Raw genomic sequence first — 21,247 nt, 5'->3', positions numbered from 1 at the left:
TTTTTTTTTTTTTTTTACAATCTGGATCAGCAGAAGTAGTTGTTCTTTTTGATGTTGAGTTCTTCTTTTAGGGCCTAATGTATATTATGTATCTCCATATTCTTGAGATTATTGGGATGGGGGAAAAAGAAGTGCTAACAGCAAAGACACCAAATTAAAAGAGGAAGAAGCCTAACAGTTTCTGTGCAAAGTGGGAAGGGGCCACTGATGCCACCCTGTTTCTTTCCCTCCTGAGACTGTTGGCGGACTGATAACGGTGTGGCTTGGCGGTATATCTGCCAGGTTGGGCTTTGTGGATTTATTTACTCATCTAGTGCTCTTGGCTTATGATCCTCTCACCTTTTCATCCCCCACTTGCATTGTTCCAGGGAATAAGACATGTCGAGGCTTTGGCTATGTCACTTTTTCTATGCCAGAAGATGTTCAGAGGGCCCTGAAGGAGATTACTACCTTTGAAGGTCGCAAGATCAATGTGACTGTTGCCAAGAAAAAGCTGAGGAACAAGATAAAGGAAAAGGGGAAAAATGGTGAGTTTCTAGTGATTGAAGGAAGTTTTCCCTCGGGGTTAGGAGGAGCACTGTAACAATGAGAGAGAGGCATGGTCAGAGCTGCTAGAACTTATGCTTCTTCTATTTCTTTTTGATCATTTAGTGTATTTTGATACTCATTTTAGTTCCTTTCTTTCCATCTCAGCCTGAAAAATCTGGTGTTCTGGGTATTGTCTCACTTAACCCTGTGGTAAATGCCATCTATCACTAGTAGCTTTTTTCTGTGATGTTTTGGCCTAGAACTAGGTGATTTTGGAGCACAGACTAATTCCATTGCTTCTTATGTTTTAGAAAATTCAGAGTCCCCAAAGAAGAAACTGAAGCCTAAAAAAACCAAAGTGACAGATAAGAAAGCCAGATTAATTATTCGGAACCTGAGCTTTAAGGTAAGTGAGAGAGAAAACTAACACTGCATCTTCTGAAGGCTGTTAGAGCCCTTAGCACCAGGTGTGCTCACTGGTGGAAGTCCTCACCAAGATGGTATAATTGGGCTTAATTCCTTTTGGGAATGAACCTTAGCCCTATTGAATTCAGAAAGTGGGCCTGTATAAATAAGAACTTATTAAGGACACTAAGTGTGAAGATGCTTTCCTTTTGGGGAAACTACCACTGAGAAAGAGAGGGGAGAAAAAGATCTCTGATGTCTGTCTTTTTTGCCTCTTGGATACAAAGTAAGATGTCTTCTATTCAGAAATGTTTGCTGTCCTAGTTTCAAATGGAGGCTGGGCACAGTGGTTCATACCTGTAATCCCAGCACTTTGGGAGGCTGAGGCCGGAGGATCACTTGAGGCCAGGAGTTCGAGCTTATAGTGAAGTATGATTGTGCCACTGCACTTCAGACAGAGTGATGAGATCCTGTCTGTAAAAAAAAAAAAGAAAAGAAAAGGAGTAAAAATATTCAAGTTTTTCCTAATGAACTTAGTGGTTGATGTTTTATGGTTATTTGCTGTGATAATATTTCTCTTTTCTTTCTTCACTTTGGCTTCAGTGTTCGGAAGTTGACTTGAAGACAATATTTACTCAATTTGGAGCTGTCCTGGAAGTAAATATCCCTAGGAAGCCAGGTACTAGTAAACCTTCATTTGGTGTGGATTGGATTAAGATAATTTAACTTGTCTTTTACCATACTAAGCTTGAACTAAGCACCTTTCAAAATAGAAATACAAAGTTCATGTCATACTCTTTGTGAGCCCTGTATAATATGATATATATGAAGTGTCTGGCATAGTGCTTGACAGTAATAAAACCCCAAATAATAGTGCTATTCCTCTGATGGTATTGTCAGTTAAATCAGAATTAGTTCTAGAAGACTAGTTGCAGTTTGAGAAAATGCATTGTGCTCTCCAAGCCCAAGTCAAAGTATAGTCAGCAAGAGGCCATCTTACTGAGGATTGGGCCATCTTGCCAGCCCAAGTTGCTGTAATTTCCTTCTTAGTGCTCTGTTAGCTTCCCACTGTTGCCTTTAACTTCTCTGTACTTTTGCACACAGATGGAAAGATGCGTGGTTTTGCTTTTGTTCAGTTCAAAAACCTCCTAGAAGCAGGTAAAGCTCTCAAAGGCATGAACATGAAAGAGATAAACGGTAAGTTTTCTATGCCCATACCATTGACCCAGATATTTCTGGTGTTGTGGTGAATCAGCAGAGTAACCCACTTTCTACATTTTCAAAAAGGTGTTTGCATTTTTGAGAGTCTCACTGCTAACATGGAAGCTGTTTTGGTGAAATATTCCTAGCACTTGATCTTGGGGTTAAACTTGAAAGAACCCATGCCAGTATTCTTTCCTTTATTTGGTGAGAGTGTCCTTTTAAATCCCTAATGAAAAATGTCCCTGAAATAATTGCTGATAGATGCAGGTTGATGTCTAGGTTCCTGCTTCTTGGCTACGATCACTGTTCAGCATCCATGGGCTATTAAACTGACTGTGATGCTACTCTAGGTATTGATTTGTTAGGTATTGTGCCTAAAGAAGGGATTGGCTTAGAGACTTCCTAACTTCTGAGTAGGGTACAGGTGTTTCCAGAGTGTCTGTTTCACTTCTTGCTAGTCTAAATGGAAACACTGTTCTAATTATTTTTTTACTCCATCATATCCCAGGGTGGTGGCTGGGTAGAAAGCATCATTTCAGTTATTGATAAAAAGGTTAAGGGTTAAAAAGAGTAGGCAGCTACTGGGTGCTTTATTTAAGGGCCAGCATTCTCTGATTTGGCAGTTTCTTTGTCTCTACAGGTTCCATTATATTGTCTTTGTTGACTAGGGATCATTTACAGGAGGTAGGATGTTAAAAGGAGGAAAGTCTTTCTGATGCCACTTTTTTGTTTGACAGGGCGGACAGTGGCTGTGGATTGGGCCGTGGCAAAGGATAAATATAAAGATACTCAGTCTGTTTCTGCCTCAGGTAAGATGTGGTAGTGTTGAGTAGCAGGGAGTTCATTGTCCCCTCTACTTGCTGTCCTTTCCCAGCTTTTCATAGTAGGATGTGATGAAACATTAAGAATAGAGAACTTGAGTTTTATTTAGAAAATAATTGGCTTTTAAGCTACCAGAGTCTTAGACTGAGATCAAAGTTCATGGCTTGGCTTTGCCCCAGAGCGAGCATTGTGCTGGCTGTGATGTGCAATGTATGGGTGGTAGGCTGTTTGCAGAGGCTCAGTGGCAACTTCTTTCTTCTGGGCCAGATAACCTTCAGGCTTCTGGTGAATGGGACAAACTCCAAAGGAGTCTGAGTGATGGGGGTTGGTTGTTTGTTTTTGTTTTTTCCCCCCTCATACTTTCTCTCTCATACTTACTGTATTACATACAGTAAGAAAAATATATGAAATTCTATAAAACCAAAGAAACCAGGAACTCGGACTATTAGTTACTCTTGTTAAAATAATCTTGTTTGGAGGCTGGGCACGGTGGCTCACGCCTGTAATCCTAGCACTCTGGGAGGCCAAGGCGGGCAGATTGTTTGAGCTCAGGAGCTCGAAACCAGCCCGAGCAAGAGCGAGACCCCATCTCTACTAAAAATAGAAAGAAATTAATCGGACAACTAAAAATATATAGAAAAAATTAGCCGGGCATGGTGGCACATGCCTGTAGTCCCAGCTACTCGGGAGGCTGAGGCAGAAGGATCACTTGAGCCCAGGAGTTTGAGGTTGCTGTGAGCTAGACTGATGCCATGGCACTCTAGCCTGGGCAAAAGAGTGAGACTCTGTCTCAAAAAAAAAAAAAAAAAAAAGAAAGAAAAAGAAAAAAAAAAGAAAAGAACCTTGTTTGGGATATTAAACGAATTCCTAACTTTCTTTATCTCCCTGCATAGGTGAGGAAAAGAGCCATGAACCTAAACCTCAGGAATCAGTTAAAAAGAATGGCAGGGGGAAAGAGAATATGGAAGAGGAAGAAAAAGATGATGATGAAGATGATGTTGAGGTTGATAGTGATGATGACGACGATGACGACGATGATGACAATGATGAAGAGGAGAAGGAGGAGAGTAAAGACTCAAAGGTGATGAAGCCTGTGCAGATTCAGAAGAGGTAAGCAGCTCAGCCTGTCTGAGACAACAGAGGAAGATTCAGGATTGTCTTTTCTCCATCACTGCAGAATTGACATGTGTAATTAAGTAAAATAGGTCTCTCTCTGAGCCCCGGTTCTTTGTTCTGAACTGTGCCATTGCAGAGCAGTCAAGAGAGCAGTCCCTGCAGAAAGCAGTGAAGAAGATCATTTTGACGAGGACAGTGACCTGGAGGAAAGAGATAGTATTGATGGAGGAGAGGAACTGGCTCAGAGTGATGCCAGCACTGAGGCGCAAGAGGATGAAGGTTTGCTTGGATCTTCATAAATGCCTTGAAACTTTAAGTTACTGAGAAATGTGCATCATTCTGCTCAGGCCTCCTTTTAAATAGGACACTAAGGTGTTCTATCAAATTAATGTCTAAATACTGAAAAGGAAACTGTGTATTTGTTTTAATGAGTTTGCAGTGGTGTTTGAGGGTTAAGATTCTTAGAGAATTTAAAACCTAGCTTAATGCGGAGGTACTACCTCTTTCTCTTGATTGTCCAAGTTGAATGCATCACTGGATAAACAGGATATTGCATCTTAACACCAAGGTGGATTTTAAGCAACTCTTTTGAGTTGAAGTAAGGGTAAAGGACTGTATTATTGGTTCAGGCTGCCATAACAAAATACTACAGACTAGTATCAAACAATAGAAGCTTAAACAATAGAAGCGTATTTTCTCACAGTTCTGGAGGCTGAAAGTCCCAGATCAAGGTGCTGGCTGATTCGGCTCCTGTTGAGGCTCTCTTCCTGGCTTACAGACTGCTGCCTTCTTGCTGTGTCCTCACATGGCTTTTCCTCTGTGTTCCTGAGGGGAAAGAGCGAGGAGTGAGAATGAACGCTGATCTCTTCCTTTTCTTATAAGGGCCCCAGTCCTGTCGGATTAGGGCCCTACCCTCATGACCTCCTTTAGCCTTAATTACTTCCCTAAAGTCCTTATCTCCAAATGTAGTCATACTGGGGGTTAGAGTTTCAATATATGAATTATGGGGGCACACAATGTAGTTCATAACAAGGACTTCTTTGAGCATTTTGTAAAACTTACCAATCCCTATTGCTCCCTTTAATAAGAATAAATTCAGCTTGTTTATTGAGGAAGGAAGGTCATTACAGAACAAGAAATGGCCAATAAGTGTTTCTTTGGTTTGTCCTGGGTAGAAATTTTTATTCTGCTTCCATTTCTGTAAGTCTGGCATGTTGGTTTGACCATATAAGAAATCCGAGGAAATAAGCTTTTTCCTTGAGGACGGAATAGTAGTCAGCTTAGAATTGAAGAAGCTTTTATACTGAAGGGACTATGAGATCCCGTATTCTACAGCCCACATCCAGCTGTCTCTTGCCATTCTTTCACCTGAAAAAAATTATAGGACAAATACATAATAATGAGAGAAAGTTAATAAAAAATACCAATCCTAACAAATCCCCCAAAGTAACCACTATTGTTTCTGATGTTTCCTTGTAGACATTTTCTATGTGTATATAAGCATGTATGTCTGTCATTCAAAGCAACGTGTCTCCCTCATACCCAGATCTTCAGTGTCTCAGGGCGCTTCCCCAGAGACAATCAATGTTATATGTTTCTCTTGTATCTAGAGATAGTTAATAATTATATAAGCAAAACACATGTATATATGCACATTACACATGCACACACACAAAATATAGTGTATTTCGTAGTTTGTGTGTGAATGTATATGTTTGTTTTCTCCTCACAGTTTCTATGTATCCTATACAATATTTCCGGAAAGTTTACACCATCACAGTAGTATGTGGGGGTGCCTTTTTCCCACACCCTTACTTCATTGGATTTTATCATTCTTTTTGATTCCGTCAATCTGTTGGTGAAAAATAGTATTTCATTCCTTGTGCTGTGTTTTCCTTATGAGTGAGTTTGAGCATTTTTTTCACGTATTTAGTTGCATATCCTTTGTCCAGTTAAAATTTTTTTTCTTTTATCAATTTATGTGAGATCTTTATATATTTAAGAAGTTAGCTCTTTGTCATATGGCTTACACTAGTCTTTTTCAGTTTGTTGTTTTTCCTTTTATTTTAGATGTGCAAGTCTCAAGGAAAAAGAAGAGGAAATTACCATCTGATGTGAATGAAGGAAAAACTGTTTTTATCAGGTATGCCTTTCCACAATACCTCAAGAACTGCTGTTTGTGTCACCTTCATAGATTTCTTCTCCTCTCCTCTTTTCTCTTTTTTTTCCTTCCTGTCTTCCTCCCTCCCTTCCTTCCTCTCTTCCTTCTTTTTGGCACTAGTTCTTTTACCTAGCCCAGAAAATTAGATGCCTCTAAAACTGTTAGTACATCTGTTCCCAAGAACATACCAAACAGTGAGAAATGTAAGAGAATCAGAACTATATCACAGAAAGTTGATAGCATGAGTTCTGATAGCTTGTCCTCATTTAGATTTCATTCTTTGTAATTGGGTATCATCATTTGGAATAAATCAGTTCAACTGTTGGAAATATCTCACTTCTGGCCTTTGCTTTAGGAGGAGTGCTGGGGAGGGGTGATGTCATTTATCCCAAAAGATTTCTCTCTTCATGCCCAGCTTATCATCTAAAGCATGGATAAAGTAAAACATCAGATTTGTTTCCAAGAAAACTGGGGATGGGAGTTGGGGTGGAGATAGGTTTTATTTCATGTTGCTCTTACTATTTCAACACCACTCACTACAATATACTGGCATTTTCATAAGGTCAGCATGCCTTCTCATCCTTTCTTTTTTTTTCTTTTTCTTATAGCAAACATTGCCTAACAATTACCGTTTCTTAAGTACCAACATACCAGGGTCATTTGGGTCTGATTTTAGAGGTATATATTTTATCCTCTTATACAATCTTTTAAAATTGTTTTTCTTTTATAAGTAGTTTATGTTCATTGTAGGAAATTTATGAAATATGTAAGCAAAAAAGACAAAATTAACCTTAATCACTACTCAGAGAACACCTACACATGTGCATATCATAAATATTTACCAAGATGAGTTTAGCCTATACATGCTGTGCTGTAGCCCATTTTCTCACTTAACAGCATGGTTTTCCATGTATTTTTTTAGTTGTGTTACTTGGAATGGCCATACAAATAACTTTGTATTCATGGGGAATTCTATCTAACAGGAAGGAAGAAATGTCACATATGGAAGCTTGTGACCTCAATACTAATGATACCGTTTCTTATATATCTTTTAATTAATAAAGAACTTAAGGAAATAAAGAGATGGAAGAGAGAAAACTATGTACCTGATAAGGTAAATTAGAAGAGATAATGTAGTTAGGATATGTCTTATTGCAGAAAACCTTTTTTAATCTGGTTTACTTCATGAAATAGAATAATTTATGGGGCTGTTATTGAGTATGAGAGAAGTAAAATTGTAGATAGCTATTAGGGACTGTTTTTCTTACCCCTGGAAGGATGTGCGTAGCTGGGGAAAATGAGGAATCTTTACACTATGTTGAAATTTGGGACATTTTTTAATCCCATCGAGAGAAATAAATAGTTTTCTCTTTTTGTAGTTAGCTAGTAAACTTTACCATATTTGCTTTTATGTTACTATTTTGAAGGATTTTCTGACTTTTATAAAATTTTAACTGAAATCTTGATTTCATAGTAACTCAGAGGAAGAAATGGTTAATTGAGAGAAAGAGATATTTGACGTTTCTCACTAGCCTGCTGTGAGTCTTTTGGTTCTAGTAAGAGAAACTAATTTTGGCCAATTTATGTGAAAAAGGGGTTTGTCAGATGAACACTGGAATGGCTCACAGAATCAAAGTTGTCAAAGAGCAAACATCAATAAGAGGATGCAAATCTAAACAGTTCTGGGCCTCAGCTGCTGGGGGCTATGGGTCTTTTCTTTGGGGCACTACTTTTTTTTTCTTTTAGGTATAACATAAGAAACTGCATTAATATAAGGGTACATATCATGAAATTTTTGATATGTATATATCCATGTAACTACCACCCAGATCAAGATATAGAACATTTCCAGCACCCAAGAAATTTCCCTTTTGTGGGGCACTACTATTTTGAAGTGAATCTGTACCTACAACTTCTGGTCTTCGTATATGTCTGTTTAAGTTTGAAATTCCTGGGAGATGGAACCTGATTGACAAAAAAAGTTCAGTCAGTTGGGACCAAGGGGCAGAGTCATATAGCAGAGGCTTGGCCACTGGGGGTATCCGTATGTATTGGTGCTATTTCTGAACAAGGAAGGGTGGTTGCAAGCAAGGGAACCACGTCAGGTGATGTCTCACTCACATTGTACCAGAACATAGGATCTCACTTTTGTAATTGACATTTTTTTTTTTTTTTTTTGAGGCAGGGTCTCACTCTGTTGCCTAGGCTGTAGTACAGTGATACGATTGTAGCTCATCGTAGCCTCAAACTCCTGGACTCAAGTGATCCTCTTGCCTTAGTCTCCTGAGTAGCTGGGACTATAGGTACATGCCACCACACCTGGCTAATTTTTTAATTTATTATTTTTTGTAGAGATGGAGTCTTGCTATGTAGCCCAGACTGGTCTCGAACTCCTGGCCTCAAACAGTCCTCTCACCTTGACCTCCCAAAGTACTGGGATTACAGGTGTGATCTGCCTTATCTGGCCTGTAATTGACCTTTCTTGTGACCTTCTGGTTGTCTTCCATAGAAATCTGTCCTTTGACTCAGAGGAAGAAGACCTTGGGGAGCTTCTCCAGCAGTTTGGAGATCTTAAATATGTCCGCATTGTCTTGCATCCAGACACAGAGCATTCTAAAGGTATGTGCTGTCAACTGGCCAGGGTTGAGACCACTGTCATGGGCGTTAATTAAGTAGGTTACATGAGAGCGTAATATGTGCCATTTTGAGGGGTCCACAGTCAATCCAGGCCAAGTTTCTGGGTTCCATAAAAGCACTAAGGATGTTCTGAGGTTGTCTTCTATGATGTCAAAGTCAGCATCTGTAATCGTACTGCCAGCCATAATTTTGCCTAAGCTTTTTAAGCTCTTACTTACTTTAGCGTAAGAAGTTCCCTTTGTTGTTCTCCTTTGAATTTCAGCTATGATAACATCTCATGGGTGGTAATCATTCCACATTGCTTGAAATTACTGGGATCTTTTTTTTTTTCCTGTTGCTTTTGTTAGAGATGGAAGCTGACAGAGAAACTCTGTTGCACTGGCAACAATCGGAAGAAAAACTGTGTATTGTAGGAGTGCTGCCTTAGATTTTTTTTTTTCCCCTAAAGCTATTTCTTTTGAGTTTCAAGAGTTGACCATTCTTCATTCTAGTATACTGTTGTTAGGTAAGCATCTTTTCTTGATTCCTTTGAGATCTAGCAAAAGCTGTGAACCCTCTCCCCAGAAAAGTGCCCCTTCTGAGGGTTTGTGGGATTTCTCGAGCCTCTCCATCGATTAAGAACCTCCATTCTAAACCTCCTTGTTTTCCAAATTGGTAAGACCTGATAATTTTTATTTTTTACTTGGCTAAAAATAAACATGTAAATAAGGCAGTACTGTGGAAAGAAGACACTGAACTGCTTCATGGAGATTAGGTTCTAATCCCAGCTATGCCCTCTGGGTGGTTTTTGGCAAATCATTTAACCACTGTTGGCTTCAGTTTCTTACCTATAAGGTGGATGGATTCCAGTAGAGTAATCACTTAAGGCGCCTTCAGCGCTCATGTTTGGTTACAATTCTTAGACCTTCTCCATTTCCAGAATGTTTTCTAAAAATAGGCGATTAGAATTGCATAGAATCTTCCAAGTACTGGTGTGATATTGCTTTACTTTGATGATGGCCAGCATCTTTTGTCCCTTTTTTAGTGCAGTAGTATATTGGGTTAATATTTTCAGAGTGAAGTCTACAGTTGACTTACTAGATGTCCTTTTTGGTCTATTAATGTTAACAGAGTTAATGATCTTAATAAGCATAGTTTTAAGTATTTTTTTTTCTTAATGTATTGTCTTTCTCTAGCTAATTAAATTTTTCTGACAACTTTTTTGCCTGCTCATACAGCCTTTTACTCCTACAGTTTTTTCCTCTCAGCATGCCATTTCACTACCTGGAAGAGCTAAATATCTGCACACTTGCAGGGAAATGTTAAGACTGAACCTAGTATTGACCCTGGAAATTCCAATGTCAAAGTATTACCATTCAGAGAGAAGTACTCATTTTTTTCATATTGAATGACTGGGGTCATCTCCTGTTAGAAACATTTTTTCCCATATTTCTTTCTTTCTTCTTTGTTTCTTCCTATTAAGTATCTATTAATGCTGTACACTATGAGAGGTGCTAGGAATTAGAAACAGCCAAGATACATGGTTCTTCTCCCTGGGGCGTTCATTCTGTTTGCAAAGATGCCACCTGGCCAGTGCTATAATAGAGATGTGAGTGGAGGATGGGAGGCAAGTGGGGACACAGAAGTAGGAGTACTCAGCTCCTAGATGGTGACCCTTGGCTTGGCCTGCCATGTGTGCCCTTCCAGTTAGTCTGCTGCCTTTCATTCTTTATAGGGGGCAGAAGATAAATGCCCCAGTAGCTCTAGGAAGTATGGCAATGCTTTCATATATGAGAGGATATTTAAAATATAAAGGAATACTAATAAAATATTATGAAACTTACATTTCTTTTTTGCAATTTACTATAAGGTGAACTACTTTCTTTGCTTTTAAAAGTTGATTTTTTATCAGTAGCAGAAATTCAGACTGGTTGATTGACCCTGCATCTAACCAACAAAGACATGCCTTATGGAGATCCTAGAGCAGGAGCCAAGAATGGAGCTCATGACTGACTGGTTTCTGGCTGTATTTGTGTAGGCAAGGCCAGGGACTTTTACCCCAGGAGGCAGATCTGTCCTTATGCCTCCCAAGTGACTGTGACATAGTGAGATCTGTAACTAATTTCAGGGTTAAGTTGTTCCTGCCTCATTTTTTAGTCCTCTAATAGGCACTCCGTAAGTGATGCTGAATGGCGTTAGGCTGGAATTTCTCTTACCATTTCATGTGGATATTTCTTATGAAGGAGAGGAGATAATGAGATTAAAGTTCTAAGAAGCATTAGAAAAGATGAAGTCATAATAAAATTTCATCAAGAGCACGTGTAGTATCTTATTTGTCTTTGACCTTTCTGTGCCTAACATAACGCCTGTCTCATAGTACGGTATGCGTCACTTATAATGAGGGTATGTTCTGCGAAATGCATCCTTAGGTGATTTTGTTATTGTGTGAACATGATGGAGTGTACTACACAAACCTAGGTGGCATCGCCTGCTACACACCTAGGCTATATGGCATGGCCTGTTGCTCCTAGGCTATAAACCTGTATAACATGTTACTGTACTGAATACTGTAGGCAGTTGTAATACAAAGGTAAGTATTTGTATATTAAACATAGGAAAGGTATAGTAAAAATACAGTATGAAAGATTTAAAAAGGACACCCGTATAGGGCAGCTCCATTATAATCTTATGGGACTACCATCATATATATGTGGTTTGTCATTGACTGAAATGTCATTATGTGGTACATGGCTGTACTTAATAAATGGATGCCACCTACCCCTTCTACTCTGTGTCACCCTTTCTACTCTGCCCCACCAGGCTGCTGCCATTTGTAGTGTTATCTTTGGCTTCCTGGTGGGCTGTTGGAGTTTGGGATCTCACTTATTTTTGTCTCTGTGCAGGTTGTGCATTTGCCCAGTTCGTGACTCAAGAAGCAGCTCAGAAATGCCTTATTGCTGCTTCTCCAGAGAATGAGGTAGGGAAGATATTTCCTTTGCCCTTTAACACAGGAGATAGTGGCTCCTGGGGCAATATCTAGTGTTTATGCAAAGTCTTATTACTGTTGATAATGATAAAGCTAACATTAATCGAGCACTTAGTGTGTGTTAGGCACTGATCTTTACATGTATTACCTTATTTAATCATTACATCAGCCCTGTGAGGTAGAATGATTATCTCTACTTCATAGGTGAGGAAACAGGAATAATAATGTATGTAATAATTATTGGTTGCTGTATATCTGTATGTATGTATATCTGTATGTCAGCCTCTATCCTAGACTGATAACATAAAAGACTAGGACAAGAAGGTATTAAGGCCATTTATGAAGTAGAGTAAATGTTTGAAAGAAAAAGTGTGTGGGTGACAGAGAATTTTTCTGTGTTCTATAATGAAGTATAAATTGTTTTGAGATAAGTTAATCTGTATTGCCATTATTTCTTAAATTCTCTCTACCATTTCATTAACTTTCTTTAGAATACTAAAATTTTTCCTGTTTACAGATCATTTTTCTCAATTTGGACCTATTTTAAGGGACTCCCTTAAAATAAATTCTTTACTGCCAACTGCCTAAATACACATGTGGCCTTTTGTGCAGCTATACTAAATATTGTGAGGCTCAGTGATCCTCTTGTAGCCAGCCATGCTGAGACCTCCTGGGGCTTGGCTTCCATAGCATAATTGAGGTTTGTTGTTTCCCCTTCCTTGGTGTTCCTTATCAGGGGCTTAGTTCCATTATGTGTTTTAAAAGAGAGGGCTGCAATCTGTTGTAGGGTGGTGGGCTTAAACTGGATGGCCGGCAGCTCAAGGTTGACTTGGCAGTGACCCGTGATGAGGCTGCAAAGCTTCGAACAAAGAAGGTGAAGAAGCCAACTGGAAGCCGGAACCTCTATCTGGCCCGAGAAGGCTGTGAGTAGTGGAAGGGAGATGTGAACCAGGCTTCTCCCGTAGCCAGCTTTTTGCCATTACAGTGATCCAGCAATAGCATGTTTTGGAGCATGTTTAAAATTAAAAACCCAAATGTCCTCTTTAACAGCATTGTATTATGGCTCCACTTTAGTAGATGTGGCTTTCTGTTAGGGAACCTTCACCCATTTTGTGGATTAATCAGTCCCATTCTCTTTTCTGCCTGGTTGCCTTTAGTCTTTTTCATTAGAGGATTGACAAAGCAAAGAGGGAGGAAAAATTCAAATTACCTTTGCTTCTTGTCATCATTTCTAATAAGAGGTTTTCATCATGTCTAAAATTACTCTTTTGGATTATTCATGGATTTAAAATGTACATTCGGTACCTTTCCCTTAATGTCAGAAAAATAATCAGAAATTAGCTTTAAGATTAAAAAAAAAAATCCCTGGCCTGGTACGGTGGCTCACGCCGATAATTCCAGCACTTTGGGAGGCCAAGGCAGGAGGATCATTTGAGGCCAGGACTTTGAGACCAACCTAAGCAATATAGCGAGACCCTGTCTCTACAAAAAATTTTTAAAAATTGGCTGGGCATGGTGGTGCCTGTCTGTAGTCCCAAGCTACTCATGAGGCTGAGGCAGGAGGGTCACTTGAGCCCAGGAGTTTGAGGTTGCTGTGTGCTCTAACCTGAGCAACAGAGTGAGACCCTGCTTCTGTCTCAAAAAAAAAAAATCCCTTTAGGTCACGGTATTTATCAGCCTACTTCCTGCATAGCTGGACAGCCTGGACTAGTAATGTTAGTCTGTTTTCCTTTGATACTAGGAATCTGTGGTGATGTGACTTTTCTAGGCCAGCTTATCTCACTGCTTAGTAATGGCCCCCAAGTATATAAGGAACAGCTAAGTTCCAGGAGCAGGTTATAGGTAGAACATTTTGCATTCCAAATGCCTAAAATGTAATTATATTCAGAACTTCCCTCAGTCATTTCCATATGACTTTGGGCACATACAGGAAGCTTCTTTGAGGAGAGAGGAGAAGAGGAATAAAATCACAAAATGTTCAGAGTTTTAGTCCTTGAGAGCAGCTCTGAGCCCAGAATTTAGCCCTGTAGCCTATTTCTGGACCTAACCAAATGCCACCATGTCCTGGCCAACATAGTCCTCTGGGCCCTGTACAAAGAGTTTGCATCATTCAAATCACATTCCTCTTGTTGCTCAGTGAAAATTCCCTTGGTGATATCTTGGCCTTTTTCCCTCTTTATGCAGTGATTCGTGCTGGGACGAAGGCTGCAGAGGGTGTGAGTGCTGCTGATATGGCCAAAAGAGAACGGGTGAGTAGATTAGGCATGAACCTTCAGGTTCTGCATGGCTTATAAATCAATCAGAAATAATTATGGAATGCTAGATGTGCTCACCAAAGAGCCAAGTGTGGGTTACAGACCATACTTACAGTCTTATTAGAAAAAAAGCACATAAGTGAAATAGCAAATAACCCAACATTATATATAATATTATATTAGCCTCACATGCCAGCCTAAGAACTGTATCTTATTCTGTTTCCCTAACACTCAGCACTGAATGTTTGCTGAATAGCATGCTGCTAGATCATGCAGCAGACACAAAGAGGTTAAGGCTGCGTATAATTAGGCATCAGTATAAATGCAGAATAACATAAGAAAGGAAGATCAGTATGGGCTGGAGTTAATAGTGGATGAAGGAGATGTGGCTCTTGGAAGGGCTAGCAAAGATGTCAGTTGGAAGGGCTTGGTATCTCCAGACTATAAAATCATTTTAGAAAAATTCCATCTTATGGGAGTTTCCACTGTTAACTGATAACCATTAAGTTTCTTTGCTGCTTGGTAATGTTAGTTGACAGTAATTTTTACTTTTGCTATGTAACTTACTTTCAAAAAGCTAAGCCAGCCTAGAATGGTAAAAATGCATAACCATTAACAGAATTAGCTATGGAACCTTAACATGTAGAAGATGATGAACAGAGGTGACAATATAATGACAGCAAAAGGCAGTGTGTCTAGCTAGTGTTCTTTTTTGGTAGCAGGCATCTGGAAATCATGGTATTTGGAGAGCATTGTATACCCTTTTCTTACCATAATGCAATAATGACATATTGAATTTTCTAACTAATTTTGTTAGCAAAAAGCTCACTGGATTATATGTGTGCATTATAAATTCACAGCAGGTACAGCTTTTCCTGGGAGAAAAATAGTCTGGTGAACTTAGACATGATAGCCTCTTCAGATGTCCCTTTAATATTCATTTCCAGAGTATTTGTTTATTTTGTGATTCGTTGGTGCCTTTACCAAACAAGAAGCAGCAGGACTGAGAAGACTTGTGAAAGAAAAACTTTTCAACATTTTTCTACTAACTTAGTTTTTTCTTTTTCTAATTTGTTTCTTTTCTTTCTTTTTTTTTTTTTTTCTTTACACCCTCACCTTCGATCTGCTAACTTAGTTTTAAAGAACAAATTAGGAGAAGAATGTTATCCTTCATTTCATTTTAGACACAATTCACCTGGAAACTGGTGTTTTATGCCAGCATGGTTGAGGATGTTGCTGTAAGCAGAATATCTTTCTGTGGTCGTGGACATTCCTTTGCCTCAGGGTGGCAGAATTGAGATGAGATGACATTCTATCAAGTATTCTTTGAATAAGTTCCATTTCCTTTTGGAAGGACTAGATAATTAGTTTGAGTTGGTGGGTTGTTGAGGACGGGGCATAGATGTTAGCCACAGAATTAATTATTATTTGCTCTGGGCTGCATTTTGAGCTAGAGATATTTTGTTTATGATCTTATTTTGGCCTCACATCAGTGGTGAGAGTTCTTGATCTGCAGTTCCACTTCGTAGAAGAAAAATTGAGGCTTTACGTTTTTATGCAGCTGTTCCGGTTGTGGCTGGCTTTCTCTTTCCTATCTGACTCCAGAGCCCAGGATCTTACTACCTGCTTCCCACCATCTCAGCCCCTTGAACCTTTCTCTCCCTGTGCTGGGCATTATAAGGCTGCAGCGTGGGCCATTTCCTTCCTTTTTCTATATGTATGCTTATGGGATGGGGGTTGTGGTTCTTTACTTTTGTAGAATTATAAGCCTTCCTCTTTAAAGGGTGAGTTGTACTATTAACAATTTGTTGTTCTTTCAGTTTGAGCTGCTGAAGCATCAGAAACTCAAGGACCAGAACATCTTTGTCTCCCGGAGCAGACTCTGCCTGCACAATCTCCCAAAGGCGCTGGATGACAAACAGCTCAGAAAGCTGCTGCTGGATGCTACGAGAGGGGAGAAGGGGGTGCGCATCAAGGAGGTGAGATCTGGCCCTGCCCATTTGGAACTTTCCTTCTCATCCTGGTCAGATCAAGCATTTATCTCAGGCTGTTGAGGTGTTGTCCTGTCTCAACAGATTTTCTTTTGTACATGTCAGCATGCAAGGCTGAGTTTGTGGTTTCTTGGTTTTGTTTTTTTTTCTTCTTCTGAGAACTGTCTTTCACATCTGACCAAATTGCAGCAGAACGTGAGGAAGTCTCTATCCTCATGAATTAATTTAGCAGGCATTTTTAAAATGCCTGACATGTGCTTAGCATTATACTAGGTACTGTCATGTGAATTTTCTTGCAGAGAAAATGATCTGTGTGCTTTGCATTTTACTACCAGTTAGGCTCTTACCCTTTGGTCAGAGTCCCCCCTACTCCATGGCGAGCAGGGAGCCATGTAGGTCTTCAACAGTTGAACTAGAAAAACACTGGGATCACACCAAAACTCGTTTAGACTCTGTGTGAATACGGAAACCCCTCCTCTACCCCCACGGCCCCCTTTGCATATCTCTGTTGTAACGATTTCTATTACACTGGCCTGAAATTATCTGTCAGTCATTTCTCCCAACCAGATTGCGCTCATTTAGGGCAAGTATTATCTCATTATCCTCAATCCTTGGCATAGTACCTGGCACAGTGTAATCTCCCAACCTATTTTAAAGGTACCATTGCCAATATTTTGGGTCTGCTTTGGTCTGTTTATCACCATAAACTGTTTTCCTAATCCCTAAAATGTATATATTGGTATTTGGGAAATGACATGAGAGACTGTGACTCCATCAGCACATATCTAACATCACTCTTAGTGAAACTGCTCAAAGTGTTATTGGCATGGGGTCAGTTGTGTAATTTCTCATATCAGCATCCATAATATTTAGTAAATATCTACATATTAATACTTAAGACCTGTCATAATTTAGAGAAATTTATGTGTATTCTATAATTTTTGCATTATATTGAATCTTTCTTTTAGTTCTTTCATATGTTTAAGTATAGTGTCTCAGCAAGATAATAAGTGTCTCGAGGACAGGAACCTCATTGTGTGATTCTCTTGATTCCCCTACAGTGCATGACAGTTCTAGGCACGAGTAGACACTGGACATAGACCAAACGTGGCATGCAAGTGTCTCCAATACCTAGACTTCTCTGTTACATGGGAATGACAACTTCCTGGATTAATCGCTTGTAAATGATCAGTTTTCTCAAAATATCCCATCATACCTCAACACTCCGGATGCCTGCTATATCTGGCTTACAGATTTAGGGGAAAATCACACCAGAGGGGATCTGAGCTCTAAGCAAAGACAGCTGAAACTTCTTCCTGTATTTCTGAGGCTGTATATTGGGGAGGCTTTTCCTCATGCTGGAAGTGTCTTTCTTATTTAAAGCCATCAGACCTTCCTTTCGTCCCTTCTTCAATAATTTCTTCCAGAGGGCTTTTTTTAGTACTCCATCCCAACTTGTACAAGTTAGAGTACTATGTACCTCTCAACTTGTATGTTTTATGAATAGTTAGCTATTATAAATTTTCCTTAGGAAGTTTTATTTCATTTGTATGCTGATTCGTAGTTCTCCGTTGATGTCTATAAACTCTTAAAAAGCAAGAAAATATAAAATTACTCGTTTTGTGCACTTAGTGGATATATTCTAATAAAATAGACACTCATGTTATCAGTACAGTTTTTATGACAGTGATATAAATGATTGTGTTTCAGTAGCCTGATTTCTTATTGAATCTATTAAAACAGTTCATGTCTGGCAAGACTTCTCATTCTGTAATGATTGATTCTTTTTCTTGTTTTGCTCAATAGTGTAGGGTGATGCGAGACCTTAAAGGAGTTCATGGAAACACGAGGGGTCAGTCCCTGGGCTATGCCTTTGCAGAGTTCCAGGAGCACGAGCATGCCCTGCGAGCCCTCCGCCACATCAACAACAACCCAGAAATCTTTGGGCCTCAGAAGGTGAGCCTCATCCTCTGGGGAGACCTGTTCCCTGAGAGCCATGTGGAGAAAACCAATCTTCCCCTTCATGTCCAGTGTCTTCTGACATTTGAATCATAGGAAAGAGTAGCAAGTGGAAGTGGAGGCTAACGGGGGAAGGAATGAGTGGTGGTTCCAAGTGCTAAGATGATTAGAGTGAACTCTAAATGTATAGACTATTTGCAGAACTGGCCCCTTACCTTTAAGTAGAGGAAACGAGCAGCAGCCTCTGATTTGGGGAAAAAAAGGGCTGAGGGAGGACAACCCAGCTCATTGCATCATTGCACTTATAGATTAAGTAGTCTAATGAATGGCATTTTTTCTTCTGTTGACACAGAGACCAATAGTGGAGTTCTCTTTGGAAGATCGGAGGAAACTTAAAATAAAGGAACTAAGGATCCAGCGCAGCCTGGTACAGAACTTAAATGGTCCTTTTTTTTTTTTTGAAGGAAATCACTAAAATCTTGTTTCTGTTTTGTTCATTTTGTGCTTGCTGTCTTAGAGTAGTTCTCTACTTAATTAGGTTTTTGTTACCCTTCACTTCACTCCCAGTTCCCTAAGCCTCTCCAGGCCATCTTCTCCTCTGCTGGCCCATCTGTGATAGCGCTGCAGGAGAAGGGAAAGGAAGGCGAGAGGAGAACCAGACTGATGTTATTACCAGTCAGCAATTCTTGTACAGCATTGGGTGATGGTACATGGCAGAAATAATGGCGAGGTTAAGGTTTTACATTGCTTGTAGATTTTAGCTACATAATTCTTTTTTCTTCTTAGATGGCTCTAGCAGTGTGATGCCTCATAGTTTTAGTGCTGTTCTTAAACTAGTGTGGTATAGAGGGAAGAGCAGGGAGTTTGGGAGCAGGCATACTCGTGTTCAAACTCCGGCTCTGCCCGTTTCTTGCTACATGGTCCTTGGCAAGTTATCATCTCTCTGCACTTTAGTTTGTAAAATGTGTTAGCAACATCTGCTTCACATGAATGATGCATGTGAAATGAGGTAATACATGTCAGTTGTCTAGCATACTGATTGCATGGTCAGTACGCAGTCAATACTCATTCTCTGACCCGATTTCCCCCAGGACATAAAGGACTAAATTGTTCTTGACTCTAACTCTTAGAGCTCTCATCGATGTTATACCTTAACTTGCATATATGGCAAACATTTGTAGTCTTTGTGGTGTATACCAAGAGCATGACCAACAGATGAGCGATTTCAGAATTTCAGTGGTGAATATAATGGTCCTGTGTTGGAAAACCTGGGATCCGGTTATTGTTCAAGGCAACTTTGTTATCCTAGATAGAAGTGTTTGTTCCCTTTAACCATTGTTTCAGGGGTGGTTTTAAAGCTACCATCTTTTTTTTTAAATATCCAAATTGTTTTATTTGTTGCCTATACTTATGTACATACTGCTTTTTCTGTGTAAAATACCCCTTTCCTCTGACTCAAGGATATCAAACAATCCTTTTTAAATAGCATTTTCTCACCTCTTAAAAGAGATGATGAGCCTTGGATTTTCATGAACTTCCCTAAACCGTTTAGTTTTTTGCTTCGCTTTATTTGTATATGCATCTCTTCTCTACTAGGCTGAGTCCTTCAGGACTCAGGTAGATGCTTTATTCTTTCCCTCTGTGTCCTTCCCACTTACAAACAGACATGCACATGAAGGCATGTAGGGAACGCTGGTTGTATCAGCCTACCACCTGGATTTTTAAGATGAAGGGCAGAATAACAAACACTTTACATTACTTTCACTTGAATCTTTTTCTTCCACTTCAGTTTGTGGAATAATCTATAACATCCTTTATGCCTTTATTGCCACACTATCTTTTCCTTTTTCTTGTCTTCCTCCCTTCATATATTCCTTCTCTAATGCTCTTCCTTTATGTGGATCTGAGTTTCTGAGCCTACGTCATTTTTCTTCTCTCTGAAGAAACTCAGTTAGCATTTCCTGCAAGACAGGTGTTCTGGTGTCAAATTCTCTCAATTTTTGTTTGTCTGAGAAAGTCTCCTTCACTTTTGAAAGATAATTTCATTGTCGATATTTTCTTTCAAAATTTTATATATCTCTCTCTACTCTCATATGATTTCTGAAGAGAAATCCAATGTAATCTTATCTTTGTTCTTCCATAGGTAAGTTTTCCCCCTCCTCCAGCTTCTTTCAAGATTTTATCTTTGGTTTTCTGCAATTTGATTATGATATGGCTAGGTGGTATCGATTGTTTGGTGTTTATCTTGTTTGATGTTATCTCTGGACTCCTAGCTCTGTGTTTTAATGTCTGTCATTATTTTTGAAAATTTTTCAGTCCTTATTACTTCAACTATTTCTTCTGTTGCATTCTTTCTTCTCCTGTTATTCCCCTTACACATATTACACCTTTTGTAATTGTTCTACAGTACTGGCTTTTGAGTCTTGTGCATGTACTCTTCCTATTTCTGTGTTACGGGAAGGGGTTGGTGGTTGTGTGTGCCCTAGCCAGTAACCATCTGTTGCTATGACAGAGCTTGTGAACTGCTTGTATTCACTTTTTTGTAGTCTCCAACAGTCGGGGGGGAAGAATTCCCCTTCTTTCATCCAGCTCAAATAACGCTTCTCTTTTGCTGAGTGTTTGCAGCAGACAGACCTCATCCAGAAACCCAACGGCATTTTCTTGTTTTTTGCAGCAAAAAATGAGATCTAAGGCTGTAACTGGTGAGCCCCAGAAGGGGCAACCAGAGTCTAGGAAAGACCAGCAAAAGAAGGCAGCTCAAAACCACACAAAGCAGCAAGGCAAGGCTCCTCCAGAGCAGAAGGGGAAGGCAGGTGCTACCTCATGGGCAGGGTTCCAGACCAGGGCTGAAGTGGAGCAGGTGGAGCTGCCTGACGGAAAGAAGAGAAGAAAGGTCCTGGTGCTCCCTTCACACCGGGGCCCCAAGATCAGGTGAGATGCGTGAGGGCAACATAGAATGGTGGGTGGCTTCTAGGTGGGTTTGCTGTTGCTTAGCTCTTTTCCTCTTTGTGGCATTTGTTTGGGTGAAAGACATGCTAAGTGCTGTGCTGGTCCCACATAAAGGATTAACACACAAGTCTCTCTACATCAACAGAGATGTCACTCTTGGATCAAATGGCAAAGAGAGTCACAGGGGAGCCTTCCAGGACAGGCTGTTGTGCCATTTTTTCCGTCTTTTGAAGATCTTCCTCCTGTCCAAGTGGCC

At 39.7% G+C, this 21,247-nt stretch overlaps 1 protein-coding gene across 1 annotated transcript in view; it reads left to right on the top strand.

Moving 5' to 3' along the window:
• Positions 1-21,247, top strand: part of RBM28 (RNA binding motif protein 28) — a 28,859-nt gene that overhangs the window by 4,477 nt on the left and 3,135 nt on the right. The window contains exons 2-17 of the mRNA XM_012664802.1: positions 369-527; positions 840-934; positions 1,537-1,612; positions 2,038-2,130; positions 2,874-2,945; positions 3,852-4,068; positions 4,211-4,353; positions 6,145-6,217; positions 8,745-8,854; positions 11,755-11,828; positions 12,625-12,760; positions 14,022-14,086; positions 15,913-16,071; positions 17,890-18,039; positions 18,395-18,469; positions 20,717-20,973. Coding sequence (XP_012520256.1) covers positions 369-527; positions 840-934; positions 1,537-1,612; positions 2,038-2,130; positions 2,874-2,945; positions 3,852-4,068; positions 4,211-4,353; positions 6,145-6,217; positions 8,745-8,854; positions 11,755-11,828; positions 12,625-12,760; positions 14,022-14,086; positions 15,913-16,071; positions 17,890-18,039; positions 18,395-18,469; positions 20,717-20,973 — 1,954 coding nt within the window. The remainder of the gene's footprint in view (positions 1-368; positions 528-839; positions 935-1,536; positions 1,613-2,037; positions 2,131-2,873; positions 2,946-3,851; positions 4,069-4,210; positions 4,354-6,144; positions 6,218-8,744; positions 8,855-11,754; positions 11,829-12,624; positions 12,761-14,021; positions 14,087-15,912; positions 16,072-17,889; positions 18,040-18,394; positions 18,470-20,716; positions 20,974-21,247) is intronic.

Source organism: Propithecus coquereli, unplaced genomic scaffold (genome assembly GCF_000956105.1).
Source record: "Propithecus coquereli isolate 6110/MARCELLA unplaced genomic scaffold, Pcoq_1.0 Scaffold91, whole genome shotgun sequence".
NCBI lineage: Eukaryota > Metazoa > Chordata > Mammalia > Primates > Indriidae > Propithecus > Propithecus coquereli.
This window is presented reverse-complemented; position numbering and strand designations above follow the sequence as displayed.